The sequence below is a fragment of the Chiloscyllium plagiosum genome, unplaced genomic scaffold (assembly GCF_037043375.1).
Source record: "Chiloscyllium plagiosum isolate Xiang-an unplaced genomic scaffold, Cpla_swu_hap1 HiC_scaffold_17, whole genome shotgun sequence".
In the NCBI taxonomy this organism is placed as follows: domain Eukaryota; kingdom Metazoa; phylum Chordata; class Chondrichthyes; order Orectolobiformes; family Hemiscylliidae; genus Chiloscyllium; species Chiloscyllium plagiosum.
Window position 1 is genome coordinate 69683171 of NW_028270155.1, and position 25838 is coordinate 69709008.

Here is a 25838-nt window from a genome sequence, read left to right on the forward strand (position 1 = left end):
CTTGTTACTTGTGCCACCTTGTGAACAAGTGTCAGCTGCAATTTCCTCTTCAGTAAACAGAATACAGTAATGAACAGGTAACTGGCATTTTTGCAAATGTTTTGATGGATGTGTACCTATACCTTTTTGTGGTGGAATTATGGTTTTTGTAGTACAGCATTTTAAGTGCAGTCTTTATAAAATGCCAACGCAGTGATTAAACACCACTGCTCATACTGAGTTGTTTGACTGCTTGAAATCTTGGTCATTTTTGGATTAAAGTAATTGAATGAAACCATAGATTATGGGGATTGCCAGGAGTATGTTCTTGAATCGCATTTAGGCTGCATAAAATACTCTTTTTGACATTTTTGAGACTTCACTGTTGACTTTATTCCCAAGAAATTGAGTATTTTGAAATAACTATGTTTCACCTGAATGTTCAGGTTTTTTGTGCTCCACATCTATAATCATATCCCTACAGTGTGGAAACAGGCCAATTTGGCACAGTAAGTCCACATTAACACTCTGAAGAGTAACCCACCCAGAGCCATTACTCTATATTTACCCCTGACTAATGCACCTAACCCACACGTTCCTGATATTTGTATAAAGGAGATTGTGTTGAACAAGGTAAGTAGTTTCATGCATGGTACAGTGTGAATTTGGACTTAGAAAGCACTAATTAAGCAGGATTCATAAGCGGTTTAAATTTGTTCAGTATTCCCATTTTCTGAACATGATCCAATTTATGGAATTTAACTAACAAATTTAGAATTGGAAGCTAACAATGTTCTGAGCACATGAAAAAAATGAAACATTTTAATAAAAGTGAAATTTTGGTCCTACAATTGCTTTGTTCCTGGTGAAAATGACCCCTGTCCATAGGCCACTGTTCATCTTGGAAGCATAGGCAATTAGCTTCAATACCCACTGCTCAGCCTAATCGCACAACAATTTTTTTTGAGTTGTAGGTCGATCAATGAAGTTTCCAGACTCCGTTATTTTAATACTTAAACTTAAATATGTATTAATTTTAACTTGTTGTTTTTACTGTAGATGAAGTTTGATGGAAAAGTCAGGCAACTACTTGGAGATGAATTTCAGGACAAGGTTTATATAGTTAACTATAAAACTAAATCATTTCTCAGCTTTAGTTTGGAACTAGAAAACAGTACTTCTGCAATGTCCAGTTGGAAATGGATGCTCTTGAGTTACATTATTTCTTTAAGAGTGAAGAAATCTTTACTCCAGGGATTGATTCAAACAAGTACTGCAATGGTGGTTAAACCAGTCAAAAGTTTGCAGAACTTTTCATGTTGTTACGTGTTTACATAAGAACGCAAAAACTAGGAGCAGGTATAGGCCATCTGACCCTTAGAACCTGCTCTGTTATTTCAATAAGATAATGGCTGATGTTTTCATGGCCTTGGCTCCATTTAACTGTGCTCTTGCAGTAATCCTTAATTCATTCTTTGTTCAATAAAATATTGACCTGAGCTGTAAAACATTACTGAAGTAGCATCAATTACTTCCCTGGGCAAAGAATTCCATAAATTTACGACCCTCTGGGTGAAGACTTTCCTTCCGAGTTCAGTCCTAAATCTGCTCCCCCTAATTTTGAAGCAATGCACTCTTGTCCTAGTTTCACCTGCCAGTGGAAAAATCCTCTCTGCCTATCTTGTCTATTCCCTTCATAATTTTATATCTTTTCTATAAGATTCTAACCCCACCCCTCCAATTCTTCTAAATTCCAATGAATATAATCCCAGTCTATTCAGTCTCTCATCATAAGTCAACCCCCTCAACTCGAATCAACCTAGTGAACCTCCTCAGCACCCCCTCCAGTGCCAGTACATCCTTTCTCAAGTAAGGAGACCAAATCTGCGCACACTACTCCAGGTGTGGCCTCAACAGCATCCTGTATAGGAGCAACATAACCTCCCTGCTTTTAAGCTCAATCCTTTTTAGCAAAGGAAGGCAAATACAATTTTTGTCCTTCCAATTACCTGTTGTACCTGCAGACCAATTCTCTGTGATTCATGCACAAGGACACCCAGGTTCCTCTGCATAGCAGCATGCTGCAACCTTTTACCATTCAAGTCGTCTTTTTTTTTGTTTTCTGGTACTCCTACCAAAATGGATGACTTCACATTAACATTGTACTCCATCTGCCAGACCATTGCCCACTCACTTAAAATATGTTTTTCTGCAAAATTTCAGTCCTCTGCACACTTTCCTCTGCCACTCATCTTAATGTCACCTGCAAACTTAGACATGCTACACTTGGCCCCCCAACTCCCAATCATCTACATTAAATTGATGTGATTGCATTTTGAAGTTTGGTATGTGTTCCACACAACCATATTCTCTAGTCCAAACTACAGCTTCATGTAGTTTAATTAGTTGATGCATAAGGCTCGCTGACTTTAACTTTTGGCTTGCTCTTTGCATGGTTCTGCCTGTTAGTGCTTAACATTATAACAAACTTGTAGTGTAGAAGTGCTTGCTGCAGGCACATCTTAAATTATCTATGGGCTTTCTAATTCTTGGTGCTCATGGGGATAAGCTTTACAAATTTTTAAGTTTTTTGCCAATTCAAATCCCTGCTCTGCATTTAGAACTATCACATCTGGTTTACTAGAATAAAGTTTCATTATTATTGGCCTAGTATCTGGAACTTCTCCTGTGAAATTATTTCCTTGGTAGTATTAATGCATTTTCTTTTTGACCAACTTTAGGTTCCTTTCCTGTCTCCTCTTGAAGGTGCCATCTATCTGAAACTCCAGTGCCATTTTCACTCCTCGGCTCAGCATTCAGGATTCTTGGTATTTGTCCTTTTGTCATATAATTCATCGCTAAGAACCAATGGTGTGATAATTATCTTCCTCGTGCATATCATTTGTGCACAGAACTTGCACAATTTAGTTGCATTGTTGGCCAAGCACTTGTACTAATGTACATAAATAGGTTTTCAAAAACTTTCTATTTGACCTCAATATTCTGGCAAGGTTAAGAATTCTGGTTCTGTTTTTGCAGACTATGTTTGAGGATGTGAGTGGATTTGGTGCATGGCACCGTCGCTGGTTTGTATTGTCTGGCAATATCCTTTCCTATTGGACCTATCCCAACGAAGAGAAGCACAAGGTGAATTAACAATATGCAATTTCACGATTTGACTTCATTATACAAATGGACATTTTTGCTAAACTTTTGTAGCCAATTACAAGTTTATGTATTAAAAAAAATTATGTTCTGCTAAAAGCTAACACTTAATATGTGGGTTCCTGGTTTACTCACATCAGCTTTTATCAAGCTAGTTGAATCTGTCTGTTAAAACCTGCAGACAAAATTTAAATGTTGTGGCTAAGATTCTAATTTGAATTTTAGTCTTATCTATACTCGAGTTAACATGGAAACTAGAAGCAGGAGTAGGTCATTTGACCCTTCAAGCCTGCTCCACCATTCAATTCAATTGTTTTATATCAATGCCATATTCCTGCTTCCTGTCCACATCCCTTGATGCTTTTTCAAATCTAAATGTTATCTTGCTCTTTCTTGAACAAATTCAGTGACTTGACCTTTACAACTTATTGCGACAGAATTTCACAGGTTCACTACCTTTTTGAGTGAAGAAATATTTCCTTATCCCAGACCTAAATGGCATTCTCCATATCCTAAGACTTTGAGCTGCACCTTAGCAAAGGTTACAGTCAAAGTACTAGAACTGCACAATAACTTGTCTATTTTGAAATTCTTAACACACACTCCATGACAATCTTTACATCCAACCATGGAGGTAGTTGTTTTACAGCGTGGTCTCCTCTTCATATCTGTATATTCCAAACTAGTTGGATGGGAAGTGATCCAGACAGGATTCCCAGCAGATTTAAATCTCAAGTCCACTGACCCCAAGGGTAATTGTAGATTGTTAGAAGCAAAATTGTGCAGATTTTGGAAATTTGGAATGGAAACAAGAAATACTCAGTTGGTCTAGCAACATCTGTGAAGAGTGAGTTCATTTATTGCATCAAATGAGTTGTTAACACTAATGATTGGTTCCCTCTGATATGAACGAATGCTACACCTTTCTAAGGAATTGATTTGTGATTTTCTACATCTTCTGTTAATGAAAGATGTCGGTGACGTTTCCTATACATTGTCCATAATTGTAAGTGCTAGTGCTTGTCAAGACATTTGCATTTAGAGAAAACCTACAAATGGTACAATATTTATCTTTTCACTAAAACTTTGTCTAAAATACTATTGAAGGACAGTTGCCTGGTGGTGACTAGGTTCTGACCACTTTCAAAACTAGTGTTAATGCACTAACTCATTTCTTTGTTCAGAAACCTATTGGGTATATTGACTTGGCCAGCTGCAGTAAAGACAAGGTTGAACCTGCCAGCCGGGAGTTCTGTTCCCGGCCCAAAACATTTGAGCTGATTACAGTACGGCCACAGAAGGAATCAGATTCTGACACACTTGTTGTTCAGTGTAGAAACAAAATGTGCTTTACCAAGTAAGTCTCATTAATCTGTTACTTTCAAATAGATTTGAAAATGTGGATTAAGCTTCATTTACAGTGTGTCGATGTGCTTGTTTATCCCCACTTCTCTTGGTTGTAGAGGAGGGTGCAACTCTTCCAAATTCTGACCGCTTTCAAGTTACTGTCCTTAAATTGATCTGGTTATTAGTAAGAGTCAGAGATGTACAGCATGGAAACAGATCCTTCAGTCCGACTCATCCTCCAACACTCCAGGGAAAATAGCCCTAGCCTAGTCAACCTCTCCCTAAAGCTCAAATCCTTCAACCCTGGCAACATTGTTGTAAATCTTTTCTGAACCCTTTTCTGTTGATATCTCTTCAATCACCAAGTCCTTTAACATTGGCATATGGTTAAGTGATTAGGCTTCTGCCATTGGTTTCTGATTTTTCAACTCTGCAATATTGTTTGTTAATAGAAGAAAAAGAGATTTTTCATATTGCATGTCTTCAACATCTTTGAATTACTTTTGGCTAATAGTTTGGCTTGGGTGATAGCATGCTGGTTTCTGAGTTGGAGGATGTGTTCAGATTTGAGCAGCATAATGCAGGCTATCACTCCATTGTTCGACGGTTCCATCTTTTTTAAGCTCAAATTTTAAACTGAGGCCTCCCCTGACCTCTGGTAATACTTGATGGTGTAATGAGTTCCCTGTGTGCCAAAGGAAAACATTTTCCCCTCAACTGATGCTACCAAGTAAAAATTGTAAAATTGCTATTTAACCTCCAAACCAAAAACTATTTGAAATTGGTTGTAAAATCTTTGGGGAATTCTGATTGACATATTATAAACGCAAAATATTTTACTTGTCTTATTTATTAATTTAGTGATACTTAGATGCAGTCAAATGCCACAATTATTTTGTATGCTCATCTCATCTGTTTTTTTTTTGGTGGTTTTGATTGTTAACCCAAAACCTTAGAATTGTCTGCTCTTTAAAACAATCCTTTCAGCTCATTAACCATTCATTTGAGACGAAGGACCCGATACCCAACATGAGCAAAACGAATGTAGTGTACAAAATACCATGCAAGGACTGCACAAAACACTATATAGGACAAACAGGAAGACAGCTAACAATCCGCATACATGAACATCAACTAGCCACGAAACGACACGACCAGTAGCCACACACGCAGACAACAAGCAACATGAATTCGACTGGGACAACACTACTATCATAGGGCAAGCCAGACAGAGAACAGCCAGGGAATTCCTAGAGGCATGGCATTCATCCACAAACTCCCATCAACAAACACATCGACCTGGACCCAATATACCAACCACTACAGCGGACAGCTGAAACTGACAACCGGAAGCGGCAGGGACAGACCACTATAAACACCGGAGGAAACATCAAAGAAGCGCTTCGCAGGAGGCTCCCAAGCACTGATGATGTCGCCTAGCCAGGGGACGAAACGTTTGCAACAAAAACTTCCAGCTCGGCGAACAGAACCACAACAACGAGCACCCGAGCTACAAATCTTCGCACAAACTTTGAACTGAAGCATCAATATGTCTTGACCATTTTACTAAAGCAAAACATTGTGCATGCTGGAAATAGAAAATACTGTAAATACTTAGCCTGTCATTACTGTAAAAGTACATCAATGGGAAGTTATCAAGTATCTCTCATGCCAACTATAATCTATTGAGCATCAAGTGAACCAATGCCAAATTCTACATGGTTGTTGCTATACCATTTTGAAGGCACAAGAACCAGAAATTTAAGGTGTTCTTGATACAGTCTATATATAATTAAATGGTTTTAATCATAAAATTTTTAATACATGTGATTTCAGCAAACAGGGAAAAAGTGTGATTGTTAATGTTATACTTGTCAATTATTTTGTAGGAACTGGCTGTCAGCTGACACAAAAGAAGAGAGAAACCTGTGGATGGAAAAACTTAACCAGGTTCTGCTCAATCTCAGAACCTGGCAACTAACAGCGCACTCCTCCATGTCCAAGGATGGAATCTGAAGTTGACTTTTCAAAAGTCAAATGCCTCCGTGCAGCTTCTCATTTTGAGAAGGTAGTTTTTGATACAAGTGCCTTTCAAGTAGTTCATTATATATACACAACCATTTTGAATTGCTGCTAAACATAACCCTTGCCTAACAAATCTTATTCCAAAGAATGGAAGGATCAAGTAGTTATTTTTATTGAATTTCCCCTTCTCCCCAGTTTTCTTTTCTAAGTATAAACTTCTGCTGGAGTTTGACTTTGCCCTATTGACATTTGTTAATGGAAAACAATCCCGACTAAAGTCTACAAATTGGGTTTCATCTTTCCTGTTTTACAGGAGGGACTTTTTTTTTTCACTTGGATCTCATTACTCTTTACATTTTTAATCCTGATAATAGAGCTTTGTTTAGCCTGGTACTTGTGTTGGGTGTTTGCAAGATTCCAAATGTTATCTTGCTCTATCGTTGCCCTGGGAGAGGGGAAAGGAGCCATTCCTCAAAATGGCTATATAACTACCCTTTAATTCCACACTCCTCTAATTCTAAAGCCATATTTTACTTCTGTACCTTTTTGTATCAACTCAAAATTACAAAGGGCTTATCTTGCACATTTTATATTTATAGTCTGTGTACCCTAATCACTTTTAACTGTCTTGTACTCTGAAACTAGTTTCAAAGAATAAACATTTAAATAATTGCTTGTTTTTTTTTTTCTCAAAAGCATGTATCAGAAACACAGTGTTTACAATGCTGACAGAAGTTCAGCACATCATGAAAATCAATTGAAGACTGACTACTTTTTGTGTTCTCAAATTATTACACGAAAATTAAAGCCGCTGTTCATAAATTTTGTTCAGGTATCCTAATCCGCTCATTTGTCTGGCTTTTGATAGTCCCAGTATCAAATGTCACTCTCCAGTCAATTTTATTCATGCTATATGATATCAAGAAACTGAAGGATACTGAATACACTGTGCTCTTGGACTGGCACAAAAAAATATGACCTCTACAGAATTCAACTTGTATGATTTGCAGTCTTTATTCTGAAGTCAAATATTGTTTTACAGTGCAGTGCGGTATCAGTCAAGGTGAAATTAAGTGGAAACAGGCATAAACTGATGCTACACCTTTTAAAGCAAGTTTATTGTATTTATTTCACATGATTACAAAGTAAAAAGATTGCTTAATTTATGGTTGAGTAAGACTAGATTGGACCCACGCACAAGCATATTTAGGCTCGAGAATTCAAATTCAGCAATATTCTGCAGAACCAGTCCATGGCTTTTCAGAACATTCCTTTCAGCAACTGACTAAAACTTTCACCCACAGATGAGTTTTCATTATTGTATCTGAATGACAGTCTTGCTTGTGAATGGTAGGTTCTGTAATCTGAAAAAACAAAATCAATAACTAGTCAACATTTCTTCAAATGATCATTCTTTCCTAGCACATGAGATGAATTAGTAGCTCAGGTTGAGGTTCTGGATGTAGATTTGCTGAAAGGTTCACTTCCAGATGTTTTGTCACCCTTGGTAACATTTTCAGTGGGCCTCCAGGCAATTGTTTGGGTTTCTTTGGGTTGGTGTCATCATATCCTGTTCTTTTTGTAAGGGGGTGGTAGATATAGTTCTAGTTGGAATTCCATGCTTCTAAGAATTGTGAGAGAGTTTGGCCAATCTACCACCCCCTGCGAAAAAGAACAGGAAATGACATTAACCCAAAGAAACCTAAACATAAATAGAAAGCAAGAATCAGCAGCAGGGCTTCACCTGGAGGCCCACTGAAGAGGTTACTTAGGGTGACAAAGCATCTGGAAATGAAACTTCCAGCTCAGCGAGCAAACCTACATCCAGGTAATTCTTTCCTCTTAATAGACAATAACATTTGTGCCAAATAATGAAATGACTGTGGCTCTTCGCAACCCTGCTACTAAGAAATTATTCAGCTGGATTCCTAATTTTAGGACTTAGGTCTGGGGACAGGCCCAGTAATTGTTTCATTACAGATGTACACAAAAGTCAAGCAGGGTACATTCCAATAGTGAAACCATAATGATTCCTGTACAGTATGGAAACAACTTTTCTGTCCAACTTGTCCATATCCCAACCTAATCTGGCCCATATTTCTCCAAACCCTCCTTATTCATATACCCATCCAGATGCCTTTTAAATGTTGCAATTGTATCAGCCTTCACCACTTCGTCTGGCAGCTCATTCCATACACGTACAACCCTCTGTGTGAAAAAGTTGCTCCTTAGGTCCCTTTTATATCTTTCTCCTCTCACCCTAAACCTATGCCCTCTCGACTTTGTCTATTTATCCTATCCATGCCCCTCCATGGTTTTATAAACCTCTATAAGCCTCTGATGCTCCAGAGAAAATAGCCCTGGCTTTTCAGCCTCTCGCCTCTCTCCCCACTTCCCCCCAGCAAGGCAATATCCTTAAATCTTTCCTGAACCCTTTCAAGTTTCACAATCACAATATGAAAATATCTGCTTTTCACCAGTGCATCAAGTGACACTGTTCAACCCAGAAGGTTTTTATGTACTGATATGTTCATCAGACTGAAAACTAGGAGGTATGGGATAATAAGTGGTAAAGTTAGTGGTTCTTGCATCATTCATCTCTGCTATCATTTTGTGCATATCCTCTTGCAGCAGCTGTAAAATCAGCAGAACAAAGATGATCTAAAGCTCTGAGTAACTTTAATGCTCGCCACTGGCTGTTCAGATAATACATGCAAACATTACTCACTGAACTGGGCACAGGAAGGGGTACTACCTAGGTTAGATTTAGAATTTATTTTCATAAATATCTAAGTAGACATGAGCACCCATTAAATGGACTATTAAAATACAAGTAATCTATTAATGGGTATTTAAAGTCTCATCTGTTAAATGAATATGTTCTTGTCTGCTTTAACCAGCACACTGGTAAAAAAAACGAAGCCCTATAATGTGGTAAATTAAAGTCTGAACTCCATCATTCTCCACATTCTGTCCCATCTCATTCCTTCATCTTATTCTGACTTAATTACCCAACATAAATGTATGTTCACCCAAGTCTCTGCTGTCTGTAACTTAACTCACTCCAAGCATCATTTCAGAACAGAATCATATGGCTTCCAGTCAAAAAGCCTCAATTACATAATCACCATCCTAGTTTTCAAATCTCTCTATGGCTTAGTTCCTTTCTAATTGTGTGACCTCCACCAAATCCACATTCCTCCCAAGATATCTGTAGTCCTCTAATTCCAGCCTCTTGAGCATCATCAATTTTAGTTACTCCTAATTAGGGACTTAAGAATATGGTTGCTAAAGTTCTAAATTTTTTCCCCTAAACCTCTCCGGCGTCAGATGTACAGTGCAGAAACAGACCCTTTGGTCCAACTTGTCCATGCTGACCAAGTTCTTCCCTCCTCCAAAAATACTTTATAACTTACTTCTGACCAAGTTTGCGGTCTTCTGTCCTGACACCTTTATGTTGCTCAGTGACAAAAATTACATGTTAAGCATGTGATATTAGCTAACTTGAAAGTACACTACAACTGCTGATATTTATGTCAGCAGGTTCCTGCTATGACAAGACTTCAAACTGTTGCTCAAAGTTTCTAGAATACCGACAATGTTGCACCTGAAGTGACTGCCTGCCTCCCCTTAGGTTTCAACTGATTTTTTTCATCCGTTAATTTTTTTAAATTTCAAACAATTATCTTCACCTTCAGACCGTAAGGTTCTTCTCTCAAGTCTGTAGTCAGGATGGTCTACTGTTCAGAGACAAAATAAAAGAATAGAGAAGGTTAATGAGACATCTAGAGATTAGATATTGGGACCAGGAAGATACTCAAACCAACATTTACCAAAGAAATCTGTCAGAAAGCCTGAGGTCAGTGTATCAACAGTCAGTGTTTGTTAACTGAACTGATATGGTAGGCGCATCTCCAATGGCCACTGAATGGAGACTGTCCAATCTCATTTATTCCTACAGCAACGTTCTAGCCATTTATCTGCTATGGATTCACCACAGGTTCGATGAAGGAGAAATGCTTAAATGCACTGCGCAATCCACTTGACCATTATCAACAACATGAAACACTATCACAAAATACTATGTATTACAAAAATTTCCACGCACTTGCCAATCAATTACTTGGAGAAAAAATGACTTATGCAGGATTATCCTCACAAAAAGATCCATTTTGCTGGCATTCATTGACAGGATCTATCCTCATCTTGGTTTAACAGTTATCTGAAGTATCAGCCCAAACTAAGTGTGCTAGCTCTGGGGTGGAGCTCAAATCCACAAACTTTGGAGACAGAATCTAGTCACAGAAAATGACATTATGCCATAGCCATCTCTAAACTGGCAACTACTTCCCCTCAGTAGGGCAACAGGTAAGAAAAACAGAAACCTGTATTACATTTGAGAGCTTTCAATTTTAGTTGTGAATAAAACAGCAGTAGATGTCTTTCTACCTTGCAGCTTTATTAGAGTGACTTTTCTATTTTTATCGTGCAGGATAACATGACCTATGAACAGATTCCACAGACTGAAAAGGTATATCCGAAATACATTTAAATCTATAGTCAGTGCTTGTTCCCTCAACTACATAAGCCTTTCACATAGTTCATTTAACACCAGTACAACCATAAACCCCTCAACCATTCCACAATGGCTTCACCAGAGAGTACTGTTATAAATTCAGTTTCCTTTCGTTTTAAGTGGAAGCTCGCTCAGACAGATTATGACCCAAGATAAGGCTACACAAACACTTTCTTGAAACAGCCAACTACAGTGCAAAGAATCCTAAAAACAGAATATCCACATTTGCAAAATGCCATATCCAAGAGGACACTGCCTCCCTTCTGTAGTATAACAAATCTGTGAAAGATTTTTATTCTGCTCCCAGCTCAGTATTCATACTTATTAACCATAACATAATATGATAACATCTGTTATGGTCAACTCTGAGGCTAAATATTTCCAGGGTGAACAAACACCGAAACTGCCTTTATCTGTCTGTTAGGCTCTGTGGTCATGCTGACATCATGAGTACGTATAGGTACTCTCACTCTTATCAAAACCTCCATGTCTGCATGTGATGCCTGAACAACAGCATGAGCAAATGTACAGGAGTATTCAAAAAAAATCTTGAAATATGAACTGCATTTGTAGATGTGACAGAATATCTTTAATTATACGATGGATGGGTAATTGAGACATCAAAAGTGGATTTAAATTTACACCATCCTTTAGTACAGTATTACAAAAATTATAAAACACTATCTACTACATCAACAAAAAATGAACTAATGCAAACTACAGTTATGCTGTGTGGTGCCATCATGAAAAATTTAAGTAAACTAATTTGTTTAAAAGGTGGAGTTGAGGAAGTGGCAAAGAAGGATTCTATTGTGGATTTTTCATGACTACAAGTAAACTCGATTTAAGTTTTCCAAAACACATTCCTAACATCATAGGAGAATAAAGAGGAAACTTTTCCTCTATTAGACAGTCACTCTGTTTATAGCAACTGTGGCACAAATGCTAAGCAGCTTTACTTCAGATTAGCTAAAAGGATTTGAGGTGTAAATTCTGGATTTGCAACCCAATTTCATCTCACTACCAGAACTGCATTACAGCATCTGAGCAATACAGTGTCAAACCACACTCCACTGACAGTACTAATGGAATGTACATACTATTAACGGTACTGGTCTTTTAAACCAAGGTCTAGCGAAGAATTTAAACCACCCCTTAGAGCATTTTCGGACATCCATATTTGCAGTGAAACCACTTCTTTTAATAATAAAAAGCCTGCTCACTGACTAGGAGAGGTAACAGCCCATGCGATATTGCTCAACCCAAATAGGGTTTTTATATATATATAGCAGATTGCTGGATAAAACCGATAGCTGCAGCACATGACGATTACCTGGTCAAGTACACTGAAAAATGGCATGGCAGAAATAATCAAGAACTATTACAACAGTATTATGAACACGTCAAAACTCTATTAGACAACATGTATGTACAATTGGATAAAAGGAAGGAAAACCCCAAGCTCTCAGAATCATTTTAATGTTCGTCACAGTATTCAGATAATACATGCAACCACTATTCATCACTGAACCTTGGGGAGGAAGTAAGAGACAGAAAGAAGGCATAACCCAGGGAAAATTCAGAAAGCTAGGTTTTACTCATGGAGCAATGAGCTCATCATCTGAAAGGCGCATTTACACTAAATCTTTATTTTAATACATTATCTATTGTACTGGTATTTAATATGGCCAATGTGTCAACCAGAGTAGCTTTTCAAATGTAATAAGCAGGGCACTAAATGATTAACTAAAACTTAGGAAGATATTCATATGAAACACCATCTGCTATTTATTCTGAAAGTTTGCTGCTTTGACAAAATCACAAACTGTTGTTCAAAGTTTCAATACAGATAGAAATGTACCTCCAATAAATGTGCCTGCAGCTCCCAGTACTTCTTCCTATATTAACTGGCTCAGTTATCATTCTCAATTTTTCACTTCAAATAGCTTCACAAAATGAGACTAAGAAACTCCTTCCAAACAAGGTCTCAGACTGATGCCAACACGGTGCACTGTTCAGAGGCAAAGAAAGAAACATTAAAGGCTCAACATACGTCAGTGCTTAAGTCAATGTTTGGGCTGCAAGCCCTGGCTAATTTCATCAAACACCCCGGAACGTAATTAGGAAAGGTTCTGATCCATCTCTGCACCGACCTAACGGCAGCCTTCACATCAGTGAATTATAAAATGAAACAACACACGTTATAAAGTTATCCAACCCATTACATCCATATTAACTATTTTAAAGAATTATTGAATTAGTCCCAGATTCCTAATCTTCCATAGTATCAGTCCAAACATACGGAGGTTAGGTAGATTGGCTATGTGAAATTATCCAGAGTGTACGGGGATGGATTAGCCATGGTAAATTATGAAGTTGTGGGGCTGCATGGGATGCTCTTTGGGGGTCAGTGGAGACTTGATGGGCCTAATAGCCTCTTTCCACACTAAGGATTCTATGATCCGAACACATTTGCCTTTCGATTATTGATCAAATCCTAAATTTTGAATTATTCAATAATTATTTCAGAATGTACATTCCAGATCATAACTGGCTTCATATAATTCTTCCCTTTCAGTCTACTTTGGGTTCTTCTGCCAACTCCCTTTAATAAACTCCCCATTGGGTATCCTGTAGGTTGACTGAGGGGCAGTCCTAATTGGGACTATATGAGAGTTAACCTTGTGTCATAGACCTAAATCCATAATTCACTGAGAGGAGGCGATGAAAACACATTGCTCTTGGACATGTTTTAGCCATCCTTCTGGACTAGATTGAAAGTAGGCATCAAGATGGCAAGATCAATTCTTCAGTACTGTGCCACCAATCCACCAAAAATAGCATGCTGACATGGTGCATGCAGCTGTTTCCATTGTGCTTGACGTAAAATTAATTTGAAAAATAATTACAAACAGTCAAATAGAGAAATTTGTTGACACAAAGATATCAAACACCAATCTAGTTAAGTGACAAAGATCAATTAATGAAGTGGAAGTCTACATTGAGTTACAATCCTGGAGTAAAGATCATACTTATAGCCTCTGGACTCACTAATGAGGGGCATGGGTTATGAAAGGGATATTGAAACCTATCCAGCTCTTGTATTGGTAACCATTCCTCTTGAAATAATATTAGTTTGGGCCTAATTTTATTTAATCCCATTATATTCAAAAGGGAGAAGGTTATACAGAACAGAAGCCTATGAAAATGAACATACCTGTAACCTCAGAGACCAAGGCAAAGCTGAGTTTATCCTGAGGGTCACCACACCTCAGGCAAGGAGGGGGGCTGGGAATACTTTTCATCAGTACACACATTGACTAGAAAAAGTCATGTTTGTCAAGGAGAATACTGAAATACAGGCTACTAGGCTAGATGAGATTGAGGTTTACAAGGAGATGTTAGCAATTCTGGAAAATGTAAAAGTAGATAAGTCCCCTGGGCCGGATGGCATTTATCCTAGGATTCTCTGGGAAGCCAGAGAGAAGATTGCAGAGCCTTTGACTTTGATTATGTCATCATTGTCCACAAGACTAGTGCCAGAAGACTGGAGGATAGCAAATGTTCTCCCCTTGTTCAAGAAGGGGAGTGGAGTAGAGACAACCCTGGTAATTATAAACCTTACTTCGGCTGTGGGTACACTGTTGGAAAGGGTTATAAGAAATAGGATGTATCATCATCTAGAAAGGAATAAGTTGATTGGGGATAGTCAACATGGCTTTGTGAAGGATAGGTCATGCCTCACAAACCTTATTGAGTTCTTTGAGATGGTGAGCAAACAGCTGGATGAGGTTAAAGCTGTTGATGTGGTATATATGGAATTCAGAAAGGTGATTGATAAGGTTCCCCACGGTAAGCTATTGCACAAAATACAGAGGCATGGGATGGAGGGTGATTTAGCTGTTTGGATCAGAAGTTGGCTAGCTGAAAGATGACAGAGGGTCGTGGTTGATGGGAAATATTCATCCTGGAGCTCACTTACTAGTTTTGGGTCTACCGCTGTTTGTCATTTTTATAAATGACCTGGATGAGGGCATAGAAGGATGGGTTAGTAAATTTATAGATGACACAAAGGTCAGTAGAGTTGAGGAGAGTGACAAAGGATGTTGTAGGATACAGAGATGCTGTAGTTGGCCAATGGAGTTTAATTCAGAGCGTGAGGTGATTCAGGAAGGAATAAAAGAGTACTGGGATAATGGTAAGATTCTTGGTAGATGAACAGAGAGATCTCAGTGTCCAGGTACTTAGATCCCTGAAAATTGCCACCCAGATTGATAAGGTTGTTACGGCTGCATACAGTGCGTTACCTTTCATTGATGGAGGGATTGAGTTTCGAAAACATTAGGTCATGTCGCAGCTGTGGTGAGGCCACATTTGCAGTATTGCGTACAGTTCTAGTCACCGCATCATAGAAAGGATGTGGAAGCTTTGGAAAGGGCTCAGAGGAGTTTTACTAGGATGTTGCCTGGTATGGAGAGAAGGTCTTACGAGGAAAGGCTGAGGGACTTGAGGCTATTTTCGTTAGAGAGAAGGTGACTTAATTGAGACATATAAGATAATCAGAGGGTTAGATAGGATGGACCGTGACAGCCTTTTTCCTCAGATGGCAATGGCTACCATGAGGAGATGTAGCTTTAAATAGAGGGGTGATAGAAATCAGACAGATGTCAGAATAATAGGAGCATGGAACGCACTGCTTCCAACAGTAGTGGACTCGCCAACTTTAAGGGCAATTAAATGGTCATTAGATAGGCATATGGACAAGAATGGAATGGTGTAGGTTAGATGGCCTACAGATTAGTTCCACAGGTCGGCACAACATCGAGGGCTGAAGGGCCTGTACTGCGCTGGAATGTTCTATGTTCTATTAAAGCAGAACCTTCACGGTGACCCCAGCCAGTGTGGGAACTGACTCCATACTGTTAGTCTTGCACTGCATCACAAACCAGCAGTCCAGCCAACTGAGCTAACCAACCAATACTAATTTTAGGGCTTTCACTTTTAGCAAATGAATAAAAGGGGGAGTAGGCAGACGTATTTGCCCTTTATTGCATTATTAGACACTCCAGCTTGATATTATACATACATGAACTGTTCATAGGATAATATGACCCATGAAGAAATTCCACAAACTGGAAGGAAATATTCTAAAATCTTGGAGTTATGAGTTGAACTGACATCATTACTGCTTAGTTAATAGACACAAAATAATCATTATGGAACCAGAGTGGAAACGTTATCCTAATAACATAGCAGCATACAAAATATTCTAATGATAGTTTCAGGCGACTAACTGGATATAAACATTTTATCTTAGCTTAAACGTTGCTATTTCAAATGTCATGTCACCATTTATATCTACTATTCCCTTTATACTCTGTACACTTCTCACCCTGTTGCTCTAACAACAGTTTAACTGGGCATCTTCACAACGTGAGTTGAGAATAATTCCCCCAAACCATTTCCCAAAGATGTCACCAACTGACAATGCTAAAGGTAAAGAAAGTTAAACTTCGAAATGAATTTTCAACCAGTGGGATTTCGATATGAGGGATAAATTGGTGCAAAGAGTTTATGGAAAATCATTTCAGATATCAACGTATTTTTAAAAAAATGCTGCAATCAACTAGTGCACAATCAAGAAAAAGGACACTGGCCTTTTCTGTTCCAGTTTGATGAGACCTGCCAATAGCCTCAAAGTTATCATAGCTATACATTCAACGCCCCAAAATATTCTTAATTGGCACAGTTATCCTGTGTGGACAAAGCAAGTTTGTAAAGCAGATATATTATCAAAACCTCCCCTGTCCAAATAAAATGATCGACAGTCAGATTCAGCAAAGGAACAAGAATGTTTCAAAAATCTCTTTAGGCAAGACCACTTCACTGGAAATCTGCTCTGCAGTTACAGATTGGATTGGATTATCTGCTGTATGAAATCCCAGCTCCATGGATAAGTAAGAGAAACAAGCTGAGAAAATAATATGTTGTATGAAGTCTATGACCATTGTGAGAGTATTATAAATACCAATACTACCTCTATTAGATAATGTACACAGAATCAACATAAGAGTACGGCCCAAGCTCTCAGAATAATTTAATGCTCGTCACCTGCAGTTCAGATAATACATGCAAATATCATTCATCACTGAACTTGAGCACTGTGGGAGAAGAGGACTTTCCAAGACAGACTTCAAAATTTAATTTTGACCAAAAGAAATTGTTACACATAATTACGTTCATATTATCTAAAAGTGCACTAACTCTTTTTTTACATCATTTTAAAACAGTGATTAATCAGTCAGCAAGTGCTTAATACAGTTCACCTGTTAACTGGGTAACCTTAAAACTTTCCCAGTGCATTAATCAGAAGAACTGAAAGTCCGTGATGCTCTGATACATTATATAATCTCTATTTATTCAGAAAGATTGCGACTTTGACAGGTTTGCAAGTTTTGTTCAAAATTCCAATATACAGAATTGTACCTACACTTCTCACTTGCACCTCAGTTATCAATTGTTCTTCGACTCTTCATTTCGAAGGATCCTCACATGATGGAACTAAGAAACTCCCAGCCAATCTTGCAAATGAGGTGGAATAGTGCACTGTTCACAGACAAAGAAAAAGACAATAAGGGTCACAGATGTACAGCAAGGAAACAGACCCTTCAGTCCAACTCGTGCATGCAAACAGATATCCTAAATAAATCTAATCCCATACCCCTCTGAACCCTTCCTATTCATGCACCCAACCAGATGCCTTTAAAATGTTGTAATTGTACCAGTCTCCATCATTTCATCTGGCAGCTCATTCCATACACACACCATCCTGTGTGAAAGGTTGTCCCCTAGATCTCTTTTAAACCTTTCCCCTCTCAACTTAAAACTGTACCCACTGGTTTTGGACTCCCCCACCTCCAGGAAAAGACCTTGGTTATTCATCGTATCCATGCCCTTCATGATTTTATAAACTTCTACTGTCAAAGAAATATTACTGAATTAGTCAAAAGGATGGTCTGGCTGTAAACAGCAAGCCCTTTGTTTATCAAACTCCCACTGCACTTCATTGGAAAAGATTTTGATCTAATTATGTATTAACAAAACGACAGCCAACACACTCTAAAATTATGAAGTAGTACACAAAAATACTTGCCCTATCATATCCAGATCATAACTCACTGCACATATTTTCTCCCTTCATGTTGCCTTTTTGCTTGCAAATTCCCTGAAATAAAGTGGACTCTTTTGCATGAGGGTGCATATCTGTTTGAGACTGGTAGCAAATCATGCCACGTGTGCAAGCATATTTTGCACTAAATGAAAAACACCCAAATGTATTATTCTATATCAATCACTTCTGACCATCCATCTGGGCTGGACTAAATTCAGACTCTAAAACAGGGAATGGAACATAAAAGCATACAAGAATTATACAGCACAAAAGTGGCCCACGAGCCCATTCTCTCCGCACGTCATCAAGCACTCGATTTCCTACAGGGCATCGATCAGATCACTACTACAGTCACATTTATAGCTTTGATCTCTTTATTTACAAATTGAGATAACAGAATTGAAGCATTTCAGAGAAGGTTCACTCAACTGATTCCTGGGATGAGGGGTTCTCTTATTATAAATTGGAGATGTTGGAGATGTTTCTATTCACATTCAGAGAGATGATCTTATTGAAATATACAAGATCCCGAGTGGACTTGACAGGAAATTATACTTTGCTTTGTGGAAGGAAGTAGAAAAGGACACAAATTTTTAGAAGTGACTCCCATTTAAGACAGAGTCAAGGAGTATTTCTCTCTGTTAAAGATGCACAGGTCTTTCAGATACTTGCTCCCCAAAGAGAGGAGGCAGGGTCAGTGAGTATTTGTAAGGAAGAAGTATAGATATTCTTGCCTAACAAGAGCATTGAGGTATATTAGGGTTGGCAGGAAAGTGATGGTTGAGGGCACAATAAAATCACAACTTTATTAAATAGCAGAGCAGGTTTGAGGACCAGCTCATGCTTCCAATTCATACATTCCTTTATAAATGGCAAGATCATAGCTTAAATACAATGTGCTACTCAAACGACCATGAAGAGCCCGCTGACAGGATGCATTTGCACCTCCATATAACATCTTTATTTCTATACAGCACCATGTGCTCAGAACACAATTTATTTTGCGAAAAAGTGACAGCTTTTTGACACAGGATGATCTCATCATTGATCTCTCTTTTTGTCATCTGCTGAAAGACTAGTGTTGGCTAAAAAGCAATAACAGGCCTGAGTGTCACTCTACACGATAAGCTCTTAGTCCTAGTTGAGGAACTGAAACTCATTCAACAACAGAAGTGACAATGGGCCTATCCTGCTCTAAATTGGTGATTCAATCCCTTTAAAGCACACAACAGCTGTGGTTCATTTCAACAAAAGTACAGAGATTCAGTAGGGAGATGGTTAGGAGAAACAAAAGCTCATTTGGGAGCTCAGTTTTAATAAACAAAATGGATTGCAGACATTGTTAAAGCTTTCCTTTACAGTATCATTCAACATTCATGCACATAAAATTATGAATACTTTTACTGTTCAGAATTACATGACCTACAAAAAGATTTACAAACTGGAAGGAAATATCCTGAACTCTCCGATTTAGCAGCTTAACAGTCATAATTTCAGTTTATGTATGCCAAATATCACATTACAGAACTAGGAATCACACTGGAAAAGATTAGATTAGATTACTTAGATTAGATTACTTACAGTGTGGAACCAGGCCCTTCGGCCCAACAAGTCCACACCGCCCTGCCGAAGCGCAACCCGCCCATACATCCACCCCTTACCTAACACTACGGGCAATTTAGCATGGCCAATTCACCTGACCTGCACATCCTTGGACTGTGGGAGGAAACCGGAGCTCCCGGAGGAAATCCATGCAGACACAGGGAGAATGTGCAAACTCCACACAGTCAGTCGCCTGAGGTGGAAATTGAACCCGGGTCTCTGGCGCTGTGAGGCAGCAGTGCTAACCACTGTGCCACCGTGCCGCCCACTAACACAGTATTTACAAACTATGAGAAAAAACCTTTTAAATTGAGTTTATACCCATAATTGCTGTTTCCATCATGGTTTTAAACACTGTTGAGCACACTATAGGTTTGAACTGAGTACTGAACGGTGTTTAAAACCATGATGAAAATAACAATTATGGGTATGCTGATCATCCCCTAATATCTGTACCCTTCTCACTTGATTCCTTTAATACCTAATGTTCGATGCTTTGTTTCAACTGGATACCTTACACAAAGCTTCAGAACTTCTTTCAAAGCAATTCCTTAATATCACACCAGAGGGCAATGTTCAAACTAAAGAAAGTTGAATTTTTGCTCAGGAGTTTGACATAAAAGGTCCACACAGTACAATAAATCATTTCTTTGGAAGGCTATTCTCAACTTAAATATCGCTGCATTAGAAAAATACTCTGTCCTCTTTCACGCAATTCACCGAAAACTCCTTTTTAAGGATCTTTCCTGCTTCAATTTGGTGCTAATACCTCCTCTGATCAATGCTGAGACAATAGATTCCACAGAGTAACAAAAACGTAGTTTTAATTGCATGACTGTGCTGTCTCTTAACAAAGTGACTTGATTACTTATCAGAAAAATGTCAACTGTCCAAATGTGATACTTGGTGAACAGACTTGGCAAATATTATAGGAGTATTCCAAACATCTTATGAAACAAGACCACTTTGATGAAAAATTATTTTACATTTAAATATAATTGCACATTGTATGAAGTCCAACTCCATAGTAGGCAGAGATGGCAAACCTTTGGTCTTACATATGGGCAGTACGGTGGCACAGTGGTTAGCACTGCTGCCTCACAGCGCAAGAGACCCAGGTTCAATTCCCGCCTCGGGCAACTGTCTGTGTGGAGTTTGCACATTCTCCTTGTACCTGCGTGGGTTTCCTCCGAGTGCTGCAGTTTCTTCCCACAGTCCAAAGATGCGCAGGTCAGGTGAATTGGCCATGCTAAATTGCCCATAGTGTTAGGTGAAGGGGTAAATGTAGGAGAATGGGTCTGGGTGGGTTGCTCATCGGAGGGTCGGTGTGGACTTGTTGGGCCAAAGGGCCTGTTTCCACACTGTAAGTAATCTAATCTAATCTAAATATGCAATCCAGCGTTACAGAAAATCAAGAAGGGAAGATCCCAAGTTCTCAGAATGATTTCAAAATTCGTCACTGACAGTTCAGATAATACATGCAAGCATCATTCATCATTCAACTTGGGCATGGAGCAGAAGAAAGGAAATAAAGAAGAACTTTGAGGATAAATTAAAAGTATTGCATGCTACAATAAGTATTATTCAACTACAAATAAAACTAGATATTTAAATTTTCTAAAATAAGCCCTCATATTAAGTCCTTTGCACGGTATTTTTATACAGTTTTTAAAGAATTAATTAATGTAGTTAACCCATTAACTGGATAGCTCTGACTGCCATAAGCAATTCATTCATAAAGGAACACAATACCAATGATATTGCCAAAGTGAAATAGCTATTTATTCCAGAAGGTTAGAACTTTGGTAAGATTACAAATCATTGTTCAAAATTCCAAAAGCCAGGACTGTACCTTATGTTGTTGTGCCTGCATCTGACATTTGCTCCTTAGATCCAACAAGTTCATCAGCATTCTCACTGATTCATCATTTCAAACCAGTATCTTCTCATCACAGGACGAAGAAAATCTCACAACCAGTCTCATGATTACATCGAATAGTGCACTGTTCAGAGACAAAAAAAAGGACAATGCTGTCAGTGAATAAACTAATGTTTGGACTGAAAAGAAAGTGATAGTGAAGACTGTCTTTATCAAAACCCCTATGCAAAGTTATTGGGAAAGTCTTCTGTGCATCAGCATAATTATGACCTCCACATCATAGAATGATGTAGCGCTGAATACATCCATGGAGCTGTATCTCTTCAAAAGTGTGGTCCAGTTAGATGCACTTCCCTGATCTTTCTGCTCAGTTTTACAAATGTTCCACTTTCTGGGTACTGATTCACTTTCCAGTTCACAGTTATTAAGTCGCTTCCACCACCATTTCAGGCAGTGTTCTCCAGATCATCATAACTAACCAGGCTCTCAGTAAATTGTTAAATACTTGCAAAAGCAAAACTTCAAAGGGTATGGAGAAAGGCAAACATATTAGAGGGAATGGCTTCATTGTGCAGTGCGAATAAGTAGCTCACTTGCTGAGTTAGAGGCTTTTAGGTCTGAGCTCCACAGGAGAGCTGCAAAGATATAAATTTAGACTGACAATCCAGTAAAGTATTGAAATAGTACTGTCAGATGGAAGGACTGCAGATGTTGGAGATCAAGTTGAAAAGTGTAGCGCTGGAAAAGCACAACAGGTTAGGCAGCATCCAAGGAGCAGGAGAATAAGACGTTTCGGGCATAAGCCCTTCATCAGGAATGTGGATGTGGGAAGGAGGCTGGGAGTTAAATAGGAGGATGAGATGGGGGGGGGGGGGGGGGGGGGGGAGGGGTAGCAGGTAGGTAATACGTACATGCAGGTGGTGGTGATGGTGATACTTCAGAGGGAAGGGTGGAGTGGACAAGTGGGAAGGAAGGTGGACAGGTTGGACAGTTCAAGAGGGCGGTACCAAATTGGAGGGTTGGATCTGGGATGAGGTGGCGTAAGGGCAGATTTGGAAACTGATGAAGCCGGTGTTGATGCCATGTGGTTGAACAGTCCCAAGGTGGAAGATGAGGTGCTCTTCTTCCAGGCGTCAGGTGGCTTGGATTTGGCGGTGGAGGCCGCCAAGAACTTGCATGCCCTTGGCAGAGTGGAAGGGGAAGTTGAAGTGGTCGGCCACAGGGCGGTGCGATTGTCTGGTGAGTGTACCAGAAATGTCCCCTGAAACGTTCAGCAAGTTGGTATCCTGTCTCCCTATTGTAAAGACAACCACGTCGAGAGCAACGGACACAGATGAGGTGTCTGATGTACCATCTTTCGAATGAAATGTTAAACTAAGATTCCCCTGCCCTCTCAGATGGATATAAAACAACTTGCCATGTTATTTTGAAGAGCAGGGAAATCCCTTCAGTGTCCTCACCTGTATTTATTGGTCAACCAACATTTTAAAAAGACTAGCTATTCATTTACCTCAAATGTGGTCTCTTGATGCATCAAAGTTGCTTCCTACAGTACAACCATTTTAAATACATTTAATTGGCCATAAAGCACTATGGGCTGTCCTAAAATCATAAACTCACTGGGAAAAAAATTAAGTTGTTTTTGTACTGCAAAATTCTATGGCTCTGCATTAAAAACCATCAGAAAAAAAGCATTTACTTACCACTTATTTAGACCATGTGAGGACATTCAACTTCAGGAATCAAAGAATTCAAGCCCTGAGAATAACAAATTTAAGATCACATCAGACCACTACTAATGGGCACTTACAAGAATAGGACTGTAAAATCAGAACATTATTCACAGTTAAAATATTATTTAACTTACATAACATCTGAATTGCAACTGATCTTCCAATTTCACAATCCGAATAATAATTTACTTTTCTTCAACACCTGTTGAAGAAAATTCAAAAATTGATCAGGGATGCACTAAATAAAACCCACATTTTCAAGAGGTTAAACGCTCTTGCACAAAACAAGAGAACTTTAACCCTCATCAGATTTTAAAACGGCATAAATATGCCCAATTCAGTTAGTTACTGCTGCTAATTAATACTTAGGCGTGATTCCAAGTTTGTACCGATCATTAATTTCCAAGCAGTTCACTGATTTCCAGCTGCAGCTCCACGTGTCAGCCTACCATGCTGCCCTCAAAGAGCAGCTTTACAGCTCCTGGATCAGTTGTCCTGTACAGTTTGCCACCTCGTTATTTCCCAATGCCAGTAAAAACACAATTGAGGATTGGATTGGACACGATCATCAAACTGAATTGGGAAAGCCCAGTCAATGTCAATGTCCTGGCCCCTGGCCCCAGGCCCAGGCCCAAGCTTAAGTTCGCCTGATTTTAACGGCCCAGCCCTTACAAATCCCCCCCCGCTCACCAGAATCGGAACAGGCCGCTGTACTATCCTTTCGCATTAATGACTCGGTTCCTCACAATTTCACCGACTCCAGGGAGCGGGAGGGGGAGCGGAGCAGCCACCTCGCCATCCCGCCCAACCGCCGCCATGCGTTCCGAGCAGCCTGCACACGTGCGCATGCGTGGCGCGCAGTGCTCTCTGGGGGCTGTAGTCCCTCGGGCGGCGCTCGATTCCCCCTGAATTTGGAGAGGTGGAACTACAATTCCCGGGAGGCCTACGCGCGCGCGCGCGGTCTGGGAAGGCAGGCAGGCAGACAGACAATCAGCGCCTCAAGCGAGCGATTAACCAGCGTCATCCAGACGGGGACAGAAGCTGAGTCGCCAGGATAAAATTAGAACCACGTGGCGGTTTGGTTAAAACTCGGACGTAGGGACCGCTGCTTGGCTCAAGCTGAACGCGTGCTCAACGGCGAACGCGGTAACAGTCACGTGCCCGCCCAAATAAGGATGGGGTACGCTAGCCTGGTACCTGACTGGAGAATCCGGCACCGAGCAACATGACGTCAACGTCTTTGATTGGATGGGGGGGGGGGGCAACGTGGATCGGGAATAAAAGACCGCGCCACCGGAAGTTGTGTCACATCCGGGGGAAGAGGCGCGCTGGTGAGTCGTTGCTAGGAGGCGGAGCGAAGACAAGGCAATAGAGGGACCGTTGAGATTGGCCCCTTGGTAATTGTGTGGGTGTAGTATTAACTTAGCAGAGGGTTGGCTGGTGTGGCTTTTCCTTGGGTGTTGGTGCTTTATATTTGGGAATATAGTGAGTGAGTTGTCTGAGCTGGAGTGCCTTCTGCACCTCGCTTCCCCTGAGGTCACCTGCTGCCTCCAGGTAGACACAGGCACCAGCGTTTGGCGTCCCTGGGTGGGTGTTGGCAAAAACCAGTCTTACTGTTCTGACCTACTTCCTAACCCCATAAATAGGAAGCGTCCAGCCCGGGGAAGGAGCTAAACTGAACGATCCTCAAAAGCACAACCTTTAAAGTCGGTGATGAGTCCAGGGAGCTCAGAGGATTTCTCCATCAATGTGACCAGACTATGGTGAATGTCCTGGAAAGGCTGGTATTCGGTCTGGGACTCAAAGGAATGCTCTTTGTTTTGGAGTCTAGCTAAGGATAACATGAGGAATGGGAACTTTAAAAAGTTGCAGAAGGCTGTAGCAATCGGCTGGAGAACAGGACAGAGGTAAAATCATTTCAATAGGTTTAATTGGAAGTGCTAGCTTTCGGAGCGCCGATCCTTCAGGTGGTTGTGGAGGACACAATTGTAAGGCAATTTATAGCAAAATTATAGCAATTTTTGCTATAAATTGCCTTACAATTGTCCTCCACAACCACTTAGAGGAGCAACGCTCCGAAAGCTAGTGATTCCAATTAAACATGTTGGACTATAACCTGGTCTTGTAATTCCTGAAGAAGGGCTTATGCCCAAAACGTCGATTCTCCTATTCCTTGGATGCTGCCTGACCTGCTGCGCTTTTCCAGCAACACATTTCAGCTGTTGTAATTTTTAACTCTGTACATCCCAATCCAACGCCAGCATCTCCAAATCAGGCCAGGGCAGAAAACCAACAGGAAAAACTGAACCTGCGAGCCGAGATAATGACCTTAGGACATAAACGGGCTTGCAGAAAAAAGCT

The 25838-nt window shown here is 39.8% G+C and overlaps 1 protein-coding gene and 2 long non-coding RNA genes across 13 annotated transcripts in view; 2 read left to right on the forward strand and 1 right to left on the reverse strand.

Moving 5' to 3' along the window:
* LOC122558634 (anillin-like) overlaps nt 1-7188 on the forward strand; it is a 58862-nt gene extending 51674 nt beyond the window's left edge. For 5 of the 6 annotated variants that reach the window (XM_087996056.1, XM_043707432.2, XM_087996059.1 and 2 more), the window contains 5 exons: nt 1039-1092; nt 2721-2807; nt 3019-3126; nt 4329-4501; nt 6381-7188. In XM_087996056.1, the coding sequence (XP_087852182.1) occupies nt 1039-1092; nt 2721-2807; nt 3019-3126; nt 4329-4501; nt 6381-6507 (549 nt within the window). In that variant the 3' untranslated portion in view covers nt 6508-7188. The remainder of the gene's footprint in view (nt 1-1038; nt 1093-2720; nt 2808-3018; nt 3127-4328; nt 4502-6380) is intronic. The other variant, XM_087996057.1, reaches the window with a different exon arrangement.
* Nucleotides 7189-7613: 425 nt separating this feature from the next.
* Nucleotides 7614-24307, reverse strand: LOC122558571 (uncharacterized). 5 transcript variants are annotated; one of them, XR_015759997.1, is made up of 8 exons: nt 24168-24307; nt 23612-23679; nt 23448-23502; nt 21718-21868; nt 17583-17698; nt 12954-13103; nt 10209-10256; nt 7614-7880 (listed from the first exon to the last, which is right to left on the reverse strand). It is a non-coding gene; the product is annotated as an uncharacterized LOC122558571 (long non-coding RNA). The 5 variants fall into 5 exon arrangements; XR_015759998.1 differs by lacking the exon at nt 24168-24307 and adding an exon at nt 23927-24120; XR_006314184.2 differs by lacking the exon at nt 24168-24307 and adding an exon at nt 23867-24120 and having other exon boundaries at nt 10209-10253.
* Nucleotides 24308-24338: 31 nt separating this feature from the next.
* Nucleotides 24339-25838, forward strand: part of LOC148147404 (uncharacterized) — a 10908-nt gene continuing 9408 nt past the window's right edge. The window contains exon 1 of one of the 2 annotated variants that reach the window (XR_015760000.1): nt 24339-24808. This is a non-coding gene — a long non-coding RNA (uncharacterized LOC148147404). Of the gene's footprint in view, nt 24875-25838 lie in introns of both variants that reach the window. The other variant, XR_015759999.1, reaches the window with a different exon arrangement.